The sequence below is a fragment of the Schistocerca piceifrons genome, chromosome 8 (assembly GCF_021461385.2).
Source record: "Schistocerca piceifrons isolate TAMUIC-IGC-003096 chromosome 8, iqSchPice1.1, whole genome shotgun sequence".
Taxonomy (NCBI): Eukaryota; Metazoa; Arthropoda; class Insecta; order Orthoptera; family Acrididae; genus Schistocerca; species Schistocerca piceifrons.
In genome coordinates, this window is record NC_060145.1 from 192,119,863 (window position 1) to 192,136,055 (window position 16,193).

Here is a 16,193-nt window from a genome sequence, read left to right on the forward strand (position 1 = left end):
AGTTTTTTTGACAAAGCAGGTATGCCTTTGTGGTTTTTTCTCACAGTTCCACAGGCATTAGTCACTCTGTCATGCAAATAAGGAAATAACGTTGGGCTAGTGTACCAATTGTCAACATATAATGTGCGACTTTACCAAGGTAACGTTCAAGTACAGTGAGAACAATGCCTCCAGGTATTCCTACATTTACACCAAAGTCAGTTTCTTTTTTTATGTCTGTTGCTACACCCACATAAATAATAAAGTCAAGAATATAACCAGTTTCACAATCACATAACACAAAAAATTGTACACTAAATCTGTGGCATTTGGAAGGAAAGTACTGCTTGAAGAAGACACGACCTTTGAAGAAAACTAAACTTTCGTTAATGCACAAATTTTTAAAAGCTTAGAAAGCACCTGGAAATACTTTTCTTAAGTGATCCACAATTCTACGTAATTTCCAGATCTTGTCATCTCCAGGGTCCTTACTGTTATCAGCAAAATGTAACATTCTAAGTAACAGAAGGTATCTACCTCTCGGCATGATTTGCGCAAACATTGGAGAAGACAGTATCTGATCATTGGTCCAATAACTATTTATTTCATTTTTTCTCACTTGAGCCACGAGAAAATTTACAGCAAGGAAACAGTAAACTTCGTCACTGTTTGTGTTTTTCCAACGTTGCAGTCTTGATTTTTCACTGGCATCATTACAAAGGTGTTCACAATGTAAATTACATTGCTCAGCTATGTAGCTCACAATTGCTTGGCTAAAAAAAAAACTTGGAAGCAGTCGTATACAATAAATAAATCACATAACTCGAGGATTTTGCAACGGGAACCACTGTTGTCGAAATTATGCACTTTAGGGTCGAAATCAGTCTTTCCATCTAAAATCAACTGTTTTGTGTCTCTTTGGAGATTTTTCAGGCATACGCTCGGGCTCTTCTTCGGAATCTGAGAGAGAATCGACGATAACATCAAAATCTGGGTCTGCATTTACTGGTTCAACGTTTGTTGGTTCACAAATATTTTTTATATTTGTGGTGACAGATTTATCTGCCAGCTCGTCGTCGTCATTATCTGTCCATCCATAATAGTTGGATTGGGCCTGATGATGTCCCCGTCGTCACTTTGGTTTAGAATACTCTGCAGCTCATCGTCTGTAAACGGACGGTAACGTCGTGTCATTTTATTCGGTAACGCGGAAACGGCCGCACACAAACTAGGTGATATAGCGAAACGAATGAACTCAGCAGAAATAGAATTCAGCATTCAATAGTCGTTCAGGTATTTCCTAGTATTCCAACAATTAAACTGCATACTTGCGCAACAATTACCTCCGAATCGCTGGCCCGATTGTCGGCGTTATACGTAACTACACGACTGTAGCAGGGAACCGCTGTAAGTATTTTTTATAGAAAATAATATATATACGTCTGGAGCACTGAAACGATTAGCGTATATTTACGTCTGGAGCTGTGAATGGGTTAAATCACATCGAGAACATGTGGGTTGCGTTAGGGAGACGTATAGCGAGCGCTACGTCCACGTGCACCAAAGATCATGCTTCAGTTGCCATCCGCGCTGGTTGACGAACGGGCACCGTACCACAGGAACACCTTACCAACATTGTGGCTTGCATGGGAGCACCCTGTATTATCGTCCGTTGTGATCTAACACACAACTAAGAAACATGTCTCGCCTTTCGTAATGTCCAGGGGACCAACATCAATTAGGGTGACTTTATTGTGATTATAGTCTTTGAATGAACGTATCATTTATGATCCTTCTATGTATGGGCCAAGTTTTGAGCTTCATTACTTGACGGCGACACATCCTGCCAAAGCTACTTTCGTCATTAAGTTTTGCACACCAGTGTATGTAATTAAAAGTCTCGATTGCCTACATTCAGAATACAGTCCATCCAGCGTCACATAGCGATCTCTCTGTAAAGTGTTTTGTTTTTCTGTGATTGTGGTAGCGAGAGAAGGTCCAGTCTCTAAGATGCAGGAGGTTGGTGTTCTTTGCCACATGTCGAGTTGCAACTATTACGTCCCCTTATCCTCGATAGGACATAACTTTCAGCACGTTGGTGCTGGACAATGGAACGATTCCTCCATAGGCTGGAATGTAAGGGAAGGTCTCTTCTCACAATTCCCAAATCTAAGCCCCGTGGTTCTCTTTACTATGGAGTTACATGAAGCCATTACTGAAGAGTAACAGGGTGGTATGGTCTTTGGACCTGTGTCATTGTACAAGAGAAGACAGGGACATTCGAGAGAACGCAGAAAAATGTTGTGCGTTGGCCTAATCCATGCATCGAGTCTGACGGTCCACAAACTGAACAGCAGCTATGAACAGAAGTACGTCTTATCAGGTGAAAGTTTATATTTCATGGGTACAATAAATATTTATTGCTGACCATTGCTTCCTTACCTTAGACTACCTCGTTTAAGACCTGCTACAGTTTCCGAAACTTTCACCATAATGGTATGGGACAGTTAGTTCTGCTACACTACAACGAAAGACGCATACAATCCTTCCACGACCGACGATTCCCACCCACAAAAGTAGAGACGTACATCTAAAGAAAACGGGAGAAAAGTTATTTATTCATATCAGTCATCTGAGTTTTTTCCATATAAAGTACATAACGGCAATCTCTGTCCCGAAACAAGTACTCTATTCTAGGTTGCCTATGTTTCTTAACAGAAGTATCAACTTCTGTTCCCTCCAAGTAAAAAATTAATATTGTGATTAGTTTCCAGGATACGAAGAAAAAAATGATAACTTACATTCTGCCCAACTTCATTTCTCTTAATGGACAAAATGTTGTGATCTGGTAAAATGTGGCAAAACGATTTACACTTTTCCAAGTGGAACAAAGTGCGAAGTGATAGTAGGTTAATGTCCTTAAAACTATGTTACAGAACAGAGCTGCTGGACTGACCTAGTCATCTACTTACACAGTGCTTGAATACCAATAGCAACTTTTAAAAATATTCTTTTGCATTTCACATCCCTACTAGGATTCTAAAATTAGCAATGAAAATTTTTCAGTAGTGATAGTTTAATTACAGACTTTTATGACTACACTTACCTTGTATCTGCTGATTTTGTGGTACGGCTTTCATATGATCTCTAACAGAATGGAGCAGTAGTGCAACGTGTCTGCAGATGTTCTTAATAAATGTAAATCTAGTTTCTTTCTAATTCCTATCTTCGTAACTATTTTTCTTTTGTCACAGTTGGCAGTGAAGAAGATGTTTCGAGCACAAGACTAATACCTGAGAGCACAGTGGCTACTTCAACGGGTAAGTCTTCTTTTTCCTCCTTTCTCCTGGTGTTATCCAGTATCTTCACGGGCAGAGCATGTTAATCCGAATTTTAGTGACAGATGGTGACCAGTTAATACTCATTACTTTCTGTCGCCGTACCTTTCGCCCTGTGACGTATAACTTGTGTACACCATCTGCCTGCGTTTAATGTTATTCCACGTAAAAGATTGAGAATGTTTTCGAAATGTTTGCCAGCTGTGTAAATGGGGCATGACATGGGGATGAGGCAGGTATTCAGCTATTAGGATGTGGGAAACTGCATAAAAAACTACGTAGAGTTGGACCAGCATACTGACTCTCGTCAGTCCACCAGTCGGACACGATCCCGGCGCTCGTGCTTCCCTGAATACCGAAAGCGGCGTCCAACACACCGCTATTTGGGAGGGTTCACCTTTGTGAGTAGGTACATGCTGTATTCTCATACACAGGGGCAAGTATTTTAAAATTCAAGTGAACCTTCAGAACCATAAGATAACATAAAACTAACTGCTGAATACAGCCCAAAACACAACTAAGCCATTCTGTAATTTAGTAATAATATTACATTTAATAGGAAAAAAGTCTCTTCCCATAGGTGTAAACGAAGTTGTGAATGTATATTTTGAATGTCAAAGTGTTAAATATCTGAAAAACGAATTCTCTTCCTGAGACATGTGCAGTCTCCTCTCAAAAGTGGTTGAAATAGGATTAGGAGCTATAAACAAATATCTGGAAGGAAACTGAGAGTGAAGTAGATAAACGTAACTAGCACCTCTACATTCATATGAGATTGCTAAGTGTCCTCTGACTTTTTAAGAACACAATGACGTGAATGTTCTAAATATGAATATTAATCAAAATACGGCTACCGATGTATATCGTACTCAAAGACTCCTATCGAAGGCGCTAAGGGAAGGAGTTTCCCGTTGATTTCGTTTTACGAAGTCAATAGATAGAGAGCAAACTAAGGTGTCAAATTAAACTAGCAAAGTCGGGAAGGACTGACATCGAAACCTTAATAACAGAAGCTCATTTCTATTCAGTTCCTCGGCATTAAAACTTTGATTGTAGTACGCGTCACACCAGAAGGCGTAAAACAGAGATACAGTAAGCGTGTGATATTAATTTTAGGAATGAGGATTCCAGAAAGGTAATGGTGAGGCTAACATTAATGCAGTTCTCACAGATTCATACAATCTGCTGCTGCACAATGCTGCACTAATAAAACTGTCGGAGATGACCAATCCGTCAATGATATGCACCCTCTACTATGAACTTTCTCATTACGCATGATTTATCTGACAGCTGAGAATTGAAACAGAAAACAAGAGGATAGGGCCACATGGGAATTTGGGTTTTATACCTGATAGAGGAATTACGAATAGGAGTGAATTATTGGGCAAGGATACGAGAGGAAAGTGAATGAGACCTTTTGGACGGGCCACAAGAGCAATAACGAGGAGTGGTGTCCAAAAACCACGAAAACGTGAAATGTTGATAGACGATCGGAGATTTTATGTACGCTCCTTCAGACGGAAGTGGTTCTTTCGCCTCATCACTTTGCCTCAAAGTAACCCAAGTTCTTTATAATAATTATAACTTGGTTATTAATAACACACTGATCATGTTCACATTTTCGTTCGAGTACCGAGAGCATCTAGTGAAAGAATGAAAATGATTGTGTTTACTTATTTTCTAGGTAACCCGGTAATGCTTCGCAATTGCTAAATATGTGTCGGAATTGTATATAAGTCCTAGTCTCCTTCTCCCTTTTCGTTCGTTCCATCGCCTGCCCCTCCTTACTTTTCCCACCTCTTTGTGCATCTTCTCCTACTCTCCCCCGCTGTCAGGGTTTGTACAGAGTATTTATTTATTTAATTAGTTATATTCACGGTTGATGTGAGTCGACTTTTAAGATTTATCTTCTAACTTTTATTTTTTGAATATATACTTTCACAGTCCGTCTCCTCTTCCCTCCAGTCCACATCGCCTCCTCACCTCCCTCTATGCCCATCCCCTCCATCTTCTCCTCCGCCCTTTCTCTGTCCATTTTATTCACCTCCCATCTGTGTCCATCCCATCACCCCTCTCTTTGACCTTGAGACTTGTTTACTTATACTGCAAATGAAACCAGAACTAGGAAACAAAATCACTTAGAATCAACCGGTAAATCGGTTGAGATAATGAATGTAAGGGGTACAGAAGAGATATCTTCAGTTGCTGGGTTTGTGAGAACATTAGCCTCAGATACTTCTCATGGTTTTATTCTGTATCTGTGATCGGTAGGTCTGCTGATTAATATTCCGGAGTACTGTTCAAATCATAAGTTGATAACCCATAAATATAACCTTTATCTTTTAAAACGGACTACTAAAGAAAAACAAAAGAGCACCCTGTTTTCATATAGTTTTTGCTTAAAGCTGTATATAAGAGGGAAGAATATATATAGAAGAAACAATTTGTCCAGTGGTTTAAATGCCCTGATATCTAAGTTGAAACTGATTACCAGGAATGAAACTGAATCAAACGTTCTTTTCAGCACATGTTCTTGCAAGCTGTCAGTTTTCACAGAAATCCAGTACTTGTTAAAAAAATGAAACTGGCGAGCACTCACAAACGCAGGAACACAACGTTTCATGGACTCGATTAATGTCTCAAGTATTGCTGGAGGGAATTGACACCATAAAACCTGCAAGGGATTCCATAAATCCGCAATCGTACGAGAGGGTGCGTATCTCTTGTGCACAGCACATTGCAATGCATCCCAGAGACGTTGAATAATGCTCTTGTCTGGGGAGTTTAGTGGCCAGCGGAAATGTTCAAACTAAGAAGACTGTTCCTGGAGTCACTCTATAGATATTATTGACGTCTGGGGTGCCGCATTGTCCTGCTGGAATTGCCCAAGTCTGTCGGAATGCACGACGGACATGAATGGATGCAGGTGATCAGACATGACGCTTGCCTACGTGCCTCCTGTCAGAGTCGTATCTAGACGTATCAGGGGTCCCATATCAGTCCAGTTGCACACGCACCACACCATTACAGAGCCTCCACCAACTTGAATAGTCCCCTGCTGACATGCAGAGTGCATGGGTTCATAGTGTTGTCTCCGTACCTGTACATGTCCATCCGCTCGATACGATTTGAAACGAGATTCGTCCGACCAACAGTCGTCAACAGTCCAATGTAGGTGATGACAGGCCCAGGCTAGGTGTAAAGCTTTGTATTATGCAATCATCAAGACTACCCGAGTGGGCCTTCGGCTCCGAAAGCCTATGTCGACGATGTTCGCAATCTGACACTTCTTGATGGCCCATGCGACGGGGCCGTAAATGAACAAGTGCGACTGACGCGTTCTCACCAGCTGGTTAAAAATATTATTGCAAATTTTGGCTCTCACGTAAGTCTCAGGAGCATTATTAAACTGTTCCACAACCGCGCATCAGTTATAGTTTTTGAATTCATTATTTATTCAGACACGAGTACAGTTTACGCTAGGGAACAAAAATTAGGCGATTATTAAAGCAAAATAATTTTTTCACGAAACAATTCAATCGCTGTTTATTGGTGTCGTCCCTTCTTTCACACAATGGAATTATCACTGGTAAGACGGTTTACAGTCTCACTTTAATAATAATTTCACTCCGAGCCCCCAATAGTAGTTACGTAGGCTGCTATAAAGGAAAATTACTCAATCATTTCCAACAGAACCACAAGTTCCACTGTCCACTTTGTTCTAACAGTTTTGGCGCGAAATCACAGATTGCCACATGTTCACTTACGCCGATGTATACCTCGTAATTCGTACTCACACAATTAATCGTAGCACCCCCAGTTCACAAAATATATGCTTGCACACTTGCACTATTAAACATTACTCTTTGTCGAAATAAATCGGCGCTAAAAAAAAAATTCTCGCTCGCCTCTCACCCTCCGAAACGACTGACCAACGACTGACCCCGGGCCAAGATGATCGCTCGGTTATATAGGCTCGAATGTGCACCCACTTGGTTATTTAAGTACCAATCTCAACAGTTAAGGTTACAAATTTTGATACATACATCCCTCGACAGAAATAAGTACACTATCGGAACCGCGCTAAATAGTACATTCTATTTACTATTTTACATTAATTTCTAGGATTATCCTATCGCCCGTAAATCAAGTTTTAGTGTTTGAAAAGTTTCACCACTTAGCGCAAATTGCTTTGTTTACATCTGTGCAGCAAAGTTTTAACACAGAACTGCATATACCACCGTTTTTACATGTAATCTATAGCGATCTACACATTGCGCTGCTCATAGTCTTCATATCTACAATAATTAATTAATTATGGGGTATAAATGTTAATAATAATTTGCTAACAATGAAAACTATTGCAATTTAAGTGTATAGTATAACTTGAGTAGTTTGAAATACGTGTGATGACACCCAAAGTATTATATAGTGCCGTTCTTTGCATCATAATTTTCTATTGAATTTTATAAACAGTTTTCCCTCAAACCTTGTTTATTGCTCTTTATGGGCTTAATTACTTATGAATCTTAACAAATGACTACGGCACTCGATCCGCTATGACGAGAAGTTTTTAATGAGTGTTCGCTCATCCTTGTAAGTTGTTATTTACTATTTTTATTAATCTTTCAGTATCCGTGATATTAACCGATTTTGAGGTTACTATAACGTATGCGTCTCGTGACTTTATATAAAGATCGATCTTTCGAAAGGTGCATATTGACGACCACAATCCACTGCCGCATCGCTCTTCGCCGTAAGTTGCATAGTTTTCGCGTAACGCGTAACCGTTGCAAATCTTGCGCGCGCGCGCCACGGGCTTCCGCGAATCGCGCACTATGTAGCGCGCTCGCTCTTCACAAAGCAATCCTTGCATACTAGAAATATTCATCTAGTAACGGGGGTTTGTACCGTCAGACCCGGCATTGAAATCTGCAGCATTTTCAGGAATGGTTGCACTTTTGTCACGTTGAACGATTCTCTTCAGTCGTCGTTATTCCCGTTCTTGCAGGAACTTTTTCCGGCCACATCGGTTTCACAGTTTTGATGTCTTACGGGATGCCTGATATTTACAGTGCCATCATCAAACGGTCGTACTTGAAAATCCCCATCATCGCTACCTGGGAGATGCTGTGTCCCACCACTCGTGTGCCGACTATAACACTAAGTTCAGACTAACGTAAATCTTGATACCTGCCAGTGTAGCAACAGTAACCGATGTGACAACTTCACCAGATACTTGTCGTCTTATACAGGCGTTGTCGACCGCACTGACGTATTCTGGTATATGAGTGTGTGTGTGTGTGTGTGTGTGTGTGTGTGTGTGTGTGTGTGTGTGCGTGTGTTCCAAAAAGTCCAGGCAGACATAACCTACATATTTTTTGAAATATATACGGCGAATAAATATCTGATACATAAAGGGGATATATATATATCCCCATTATGTATCAGATATTTATTTATTCGATGTATATATTTCAAAAATTTTTTGAAATATATACGGCGAATAAATATCTGATACATAAAGGGGATATATATATATCCCCATTATGTATCAGATATTTATTTATTCGATGTATATATTTCAAAAAATATGTCTGAACGCATATTAGAGTAGCGTGTAAAATTTTAAGCAAATTGGCCAAGTTCATTTCGAAACTTTCGTTAAGAATATTGATCTGTGACTTTTCTTTGTACAGTAAGCAGAATATATCTATCAGGACTTTCCGAGATTTTCATTAACACAATTAAACAACGATTTGTCTATATATAGTAGTATAGATTTATATACGGTATGTATTACAAAATATGTAGCGTATGTGTGTCCAAACATTGATTAGATAATCGTGTGAAATTTTGTAAGTAAATCTGTCGAGAACTTTATGAGATTTTATTGAGTTATCATATAAAAATCCGAAGTATATCGATCAATAACTGTTCTAGGTTTTCGATAATTACTTTAAACAATAACTTATTTTAATATAGTAGTACAGATATAGGTTTTCATATACCACATATATTTAAGAACTGTGTAGTCTATGTCCGTCCGAACGTTTATTAGAGTACACCTAAAAATTTAAAGTAAGTCGGTCAGGAACATTCCGAGTATGTAGCTAACTACTTTTGCCCTTCATGTAGCATTGTTTATCTGCCATACTGTTAAAAGTTCTGTATCATACATATGTCTGAATGTTTATTAGAGTTTTGTGTAAAAATTTGAAGAATTTTCGTCAAGAGCTTTTCGAATTTACATATATTTTTAGCAAGTGTTGCCTGTGTTCGTATGAACATTTATTAGCAAGAATTTGAAATAAATCGGTCACAGACTTCTGGAAGTTTTGTCTAACAACGTTAAACTCCAACATGTCTTCGTATGGAAGTATATATATATATTAAACATTAAAAATTGTGGAGGTTATGTCGGTCCGAAGGTTTGTTAGATTATTGTTTAAAAATCGGAAGTAAATTGTTCGAGAACTTTTCGAGACATTTGGTAACAGCTACAATTTTTCCTCCTACAGTAGTATAGATCTTATATTGCACACTCTTTTCCCACCCCTATAAGTTGTCTGACTCATGGAATGAGTGACTGTCTTGACAGTGGCTTTGTGAGTAGAGCAGTTGTGTAAAAGGATAAATACTTTACTTAAGGTTAGGTGTGAACCAAACATTTTGACTCAGTCGACAAAGATGTATCTGTGATGGAATCTTCGGCGTTGGTAGGAACCTCCTCTCCTCCTCCTATGGATCAGCAGTGTGACTGTTAGCTGCCACTACCCCTTTTTTCGGCATTCGGTTTCCAGTTGGCCTAGAGTATGAACGAACTCTGTACAGATCTCTGTCAGGCTGTTTGGTAAAACTCAGAATATTAGATGTATCCCAATTAAAATAACTAATCCATACTTTTTCAACACCATCTTAGTCAGGGTTATGTTGCGACCACTTTCGTAATAATTTTTCAAGTAGTTTCAGCGGTTAGGACTTAGATTTCAAACATGTACATGGAGTTCATTTCAGATCCAGTAGTATGAGGTTAATCTTACAGTGGCTCCATCACATCTAATGTTTTTCGCATACTGTTGCTGGGCGTTTACTGCTCTAACACGTTAACGCCATCCACACCAATGGCTATCTCCCCTATTCATAATAAAACGTGATTTATCTGAAGAGGGCTCCTGTCATCACTCATTGCAAATTCCGGCCTTCGTCGCTGATGGACGTCAGCATGCCTGCTTGTTGTGGAGACCCATATGCAGCAATTTCCGCTAAGGATCGTTGTGAAGACACTGTTGGTAGCTAGTCCATTGGTTCATCCATCTTGAAGGACAGTCTCTCAGCAGATGCACATGTATTTGCCTGCACACATCCCTCAGCTGTCGTTGACCCCTGTTATCTATGGTCAGTGGTGCACCACAGTTGCTTCGGCGCGGCTTGGTTTAGCCCCATTTTGGCAATCGCAGTATACTTTAACATCGGCAGTCGAACAGTTTACATGCTTAGTAGTCTCGGAAATGTTTCCACCTATGGCCCGAAAGCTAATAATCGTGCCCTTTTGAACGATAGATACATCACGTCTTTTACGCATTAGACAACGGCTGCACATTTTCGCGTCCTAACGAGACACCTTACATACCGTCCACTGCTAGTGCTGCCACGTGCCATCTGTGAGTGGTTACTGCTCGTTCACTTAGAACTAAGTTGGTGTCACATCAATGTGAGTTGACAGTGTATATATCCCAGGTAATGTTACTCCTATTCTTTGATGCTGTTCTGAAATACTAAGAATTTGCTTATTGAAGCAAGTCGTACAATTAATGCTAATTACATGTTGCATGGTGCCTTCATGTTGGTGCACTTTTAATGGTCAGTAGCATGTTTTCTCCACCTTCTTTCGTAGATTACTATGAAAAACCACTGCTGTCGCTCCCAGCACATCAAACATGTTTGGGAAGGCTGTTTCTCGACCCCTACTCCACATTCAGCTCTTCCAGTGCGGGAAAAATTCACTAACTTAATTCTTAATCTCTTTACACAACTATGAAACATGTAAGACTTTATATTTGTATAGAACCCAAGTTTATGCATCTGTGCCACCGGTTTCACATCTAAAACAGTCGGAAAAGTTATTTTTGTGCAATGATCTATCTACTTACAGTAAGTAAAATAGAAAAAGGAAAGGAAGTCACACAACGCGTACCTTGGAACTATCGCTACCATGTTTAACTTCTCGAGTGTGTTAAATGATGCTGCTCTTTAAGTTGTATAGTTACATAGTTAAATTTGTCGTAGTCATAAATCAAAGAAAAAGAAAAAAATAACAGGTAATGTGGGGAGACCATATGAAAAGGTAAAACAGTTATTGTGATCAGAAAGCTGTTAATTGATAACGAAAAGATGCACCTAAGTGAATTATGAAGTAATGTATCAAAACACATTTACTGTTATAAGTCAATGAACTCTGTCACTACCCTAAGTTTGACCGCCATCATTCTTATTCTCGCGTTTTTGTAATATGATAAATTTAATTATATAATTGTACAAGAAGTGGTCCCTTCTAGCAAATGTAAATGTGTCTTTCTTAAGCTGAAGCATCATTAAACACATTAATTTTATTAATTCAGTACTTGATTGTGCAACACTCGGTAGTGACGATAGTTTTATGGCATCTTCTCTGTCACTTTCTTTTCTGCTTATATTGTACTTGTACTTTTTATGAACAAAATTTTTTTCCGACAATTTTAGATCTGAAGATGATTTCTAGCACAGTCCACATCGCTCGTACAGGGATGTTATATTTAAAAGGATTATATTTAAAGTGCAGCTAGTCACAGACGTCCAATGAGACTGTAGTAATCCAATGGCAGGGAAACTTGGTAGATATTCTAATGAGTTAATGTGGAACAGAATTAAGCTGGAAAAAATTAGTTTCAATATTGGTCACCAGGTGCAAATCTGGCACTGTACAGCTCCTTGTCGATGAATCTGGTGCTCATATTGCATAAATTGTATAAGCAGCTAGAAATTATGTGTGCTTTGGAAGTCAGGTCTGGAACCTGGAGAGATATGGAGAGACTTAATAAGAGTCTCTAACCGTTCTTTCCACCAACCTGTTGTCTTCTAAAGTCGTATCGCCAGCGCAGAGGACTGCTCGTCGGTCGTGGGAGCTTCTTCGGCGGAGGTTGCTACGCTGTTAACGTGAATCCGTGATTGTGCTTTTTATGGGATGCCACTTGCCCAGATTAGTCTCTGTATATACAGAGGGCAACAGCTATGGTACTGACAATGATGGTAGGCGACACTTCTCATTAATGTTTCCTGTTTGGCTATTACTTAAATATTAACACATTTTACACTGTCTATAACTACACTCGACATACATTTCTTAATTGTACGGTAATTTTTCTATTCACTTCCGTTATAGAGTACGACCTGTTAGCTCGAAACAAAGATACATATCCGGTTCTGAAGAACACCCGAAACAATGTGTCCGTCCCTCCAGAACGCCCGAGACATAGTGACTAGCGCAGCCGAAGTACTTACTTCATCTACCTCATCTTCCAGGCGCGCCAAAGAGACCCGAAGGTGTCCGAAGCACTTCGGTGGCAAATCGTTACTCTTATGATTCTCAAAACTTGTGAAATTTAATAAACAAAAACGATAGACTCGTAGGGTATCCATGGGAGATTGTCGTAATAAAAACTGGGTTAAATACAATGAAAAGAATACAACTAATTAATAAGGGAAGTTAGGCGTTTTGGCACATGGCACCCAAACGTGCAGACCAGTCAGAAGCAAGTTCAGTACCCTTTGTCGCTTGTACCTTACTCCACTTTTATACCATATACTACTTCACGTGAATTAAGCTGCATCAAGGCGATCTTCTAGCAAAATAAAATACTGGCGACCACAGCCAGGAATATCACACGGCGGTGAACAATATCATCAACATTATGCCTTACTAATCCTTTTTATAGAGAAATATTTCTATACGTCTTTCTTGCATTCACAGTGCCTAATTTGGACCTGGGGGAAAAAATTGGATCTCGTTCCTTTCCATCGTAAATCATTCCCGCGTTGATGCATCACAATAACTACCAAGTTTTGGTGTCGTATGATAATTGTAGCCCTCACTGGACCGCTGTGAGTAGCTACACTTTAATTATAACCACCTGGAATCATTGTACGAATTTGCGATCTAGACATACAAAAACATTTCTTTTTAAAATTATGACCACTATTCCACATAGCTACTTGATTGTGTCAGTATTATAAAAATGAAGCGTGTTCTCCTACCACATCTCCAGAACAAACCACGCTGATGAATAGTGAGAGAAAACTTCCTGGGCGGTAAGTGAAAAAGCTGCTGATTAAAGGTGTATGTCAACAGTAACAAACAATGAAGCGAAATTCCGAGAGAGATAAAATATTTTAGCGACCACTTAACGAGAAATGGAAGTGCAGTGCTAGGACGCACTTTTTCCGTCCGGTCACGCACATTTAACGCATTAACACACGTTCACGTTTCCTGCAACCCCCTTCGTTCCTCTTCCTCTTTCATCACCGCAGAGCAAACAAGTGCTCGCATTTCAGGCAGCCGGAGCGCACAGTACTTAATTAAGCGGCTCTGTGGCGGCAATCCGTGCGTTTGCTGAATTAGCCAGCAAAGCTGAAATTGTCATGTCGCGGCTCTGTCAATAAGTTCGGTAAATTAGCAACTGTGTGCATTACAAATGGGCGCGCCTCGGTGAATATGTATCCGTTGTGTGTGTGTGTGTGTGTGTGTGTGTGTGTGTGTGTGACTGAGTGCAAGCGGGGGCTTCAAGCAGGATCACGCAGCGATCGCGCTCATGGTCAACAATTCCCGTGCGTGCACTGTGGCAGTGTCTGCATTGTCGGCTGAGGCGAGCGTGCAACCTTCCAGTACATTCGACGGACTGGATTCGATAGCCGAGACAGTGAACGTGATATCTGGAGTCATCAGGCGTCTGATTAGATGCAGTGCGCAACGATTTCCTCTTTTGTGCTAACTTCGTTTCAGAGTAGCTCTTGCTCCGCTCTTATTTGTCCAAAGTATTCCAATTTCTATCACCCCTACAGCTCTGTCTAGTACCAGGGGGGTTACTTCCTGTCGCCATAATATGCATCCTATCATCTCTCTCCTTCTCCTTGCCAGAGTTGACCTTATGTTCGTCTCTTCGCCAGTTCTGCGGATAATCTCTTAATTTCTTATCAGTCTACCCAATTTTCAACATCCGTCTATAGCACTACATCTGGTTCCCTTCGATTCTCTTCTTTTTCAGTTTTCAGAGAGGTATATTTTTCTTCAGATTAAGGGCTTATGTTTGATACCAACAGGGTTCATTTGACTGGGAATGTGAGGAAAATTGATTTACAGAGCCTCTCTGCAGTTGAAAAGTCGGTTTAAGACCTGGTGAAAGAAATGAGGCAGAACACAAGATACCAGAAGAATATTCTTAAAGAGAAACAGGACGCTGAGTACAAATATGAGGCCTTCTGAAGAGGTGAAACTAGAAAAAAGGTTAGGTTGAAGATTAAAATTAATTTCATAGAAGTTGTGTTCTTTAAAGTCTATTTACATTTTTCTCAGTATCTGTGAAGGATACGATTGTGATATTTGGTACAATTTTTTGTTGTCTGAAAAGCAAATTTTGAAATTCTTAATGTAAGCTGAGATGTGAGGCACAGTTTGTTTTTATTTTTTCTTGTTTCGTCCATCACTGGTTGTTTTGTTTTTAAGATAGCGTAATTCCCTACTAGGTCTAATTTCTAGTCAACTGTGCTCTTAAATTGGCTGTTAATCCCTCTTCTGCTGTTGCTGATCACTTTCTACGTTCTATTCTCAACACTTGGCGTGAGTTCATTCGACTGAACAGGTCTTTTAATTCATCTTCGCCGGTCGGTGTGGCCGAGCGGTTCTAGGTGCTTCAATCTAGAACTGCGCGACCGCTACGGTTGCAGGTTTGAATCCTGCCTAGGGCATGGATGTGTGTGATGTCGTTAGGTTGGTTAGGTTTAAGTAGTTGTAAGTTCTAGGGGACTGATGACCTCAGATGTTAAGTTTCATAGAGCTCAGAGTCACTTGAACTATTTTTTTTAAAATTCATCTTCACTTTCACTGCGAATAGCAATGTCATCAGTGAATCTTATCATTGCCATCCTTTTACCCTGAATTTTAACCCACTCCTCAGTGTTTCTATTATTTCCGTCATTGCTGCTTTAATGTATAAAATTAACAGTTGAAGAAAAGACTACAACACTGTCTTACACTGTTTTTGTTCTAAGTATTTCGTTCTTGGTCTTCCATTCCTAAGGGGTAGTGGTGGTGGGGGGACATTCATGAAATAGACTGAAAATTCAATTTTCAGTTTATTTTTTACTTATTGGTAGAACTAAATGCCAACAAGTTCCCAATGTTTCAATAACGAAATCGAATCCGAAGTGCCTGACAAATAATTAATTGCATGACGTGACCATCCTGTCAGTTCAGAGATTTGAAGCAGCACTTCAATATCAACAGGCTTAGAGCAATAACTAGCCCTACATTCACAAAAAGAGGCTTCCAAATAGTTTCCTCGATGCTGTCAAGGCTACTTTCAGGTTTCTCGCTGGTCCAGAACTTCTAAAAATGTGTGTTCATGGCAAATACAAAAGTCTCTAAATTCACTTATTTTGTTTCTAATGACGCGAATGCGGGAGAATGAAGGTATGAGAGGGAATGGGCTTTAAGATGGGAAATTTCACTCTATAAATAGTGAGGAAAATTCATTTACAGAGCCTCTCTGCAGTTGAAAAGTCGGTTTAAGACCTGGTGAAAGAAATGAGGCAGAACACAAGATACCAGAAGAATATTCTTAA

General features: G+C 39.8%; 1 protein-coding gene across 1 annotated transcript in view; it reads left to right on the forward strand.

Moving 5' to 3' along the window:
* LOC124712174 (junctional adhesion molecule B-like) overlaps window positions 1-16,193 on the forward strand; it is a 689,600-nt gene that overhangs the window by 252,697 nt on the left and 420,710 nt on the right. The window contains exon 2 of the mRNA XM_047242468.1: window positions 3,234-3,299. Coding sequence (XP_047098424.1) covers window positions 3,234-3,299 — 66 coding nt within the window. The remainder of the gene's footprint in view (window positions 1-3,233; window positions 3,300-16,193) is intronic.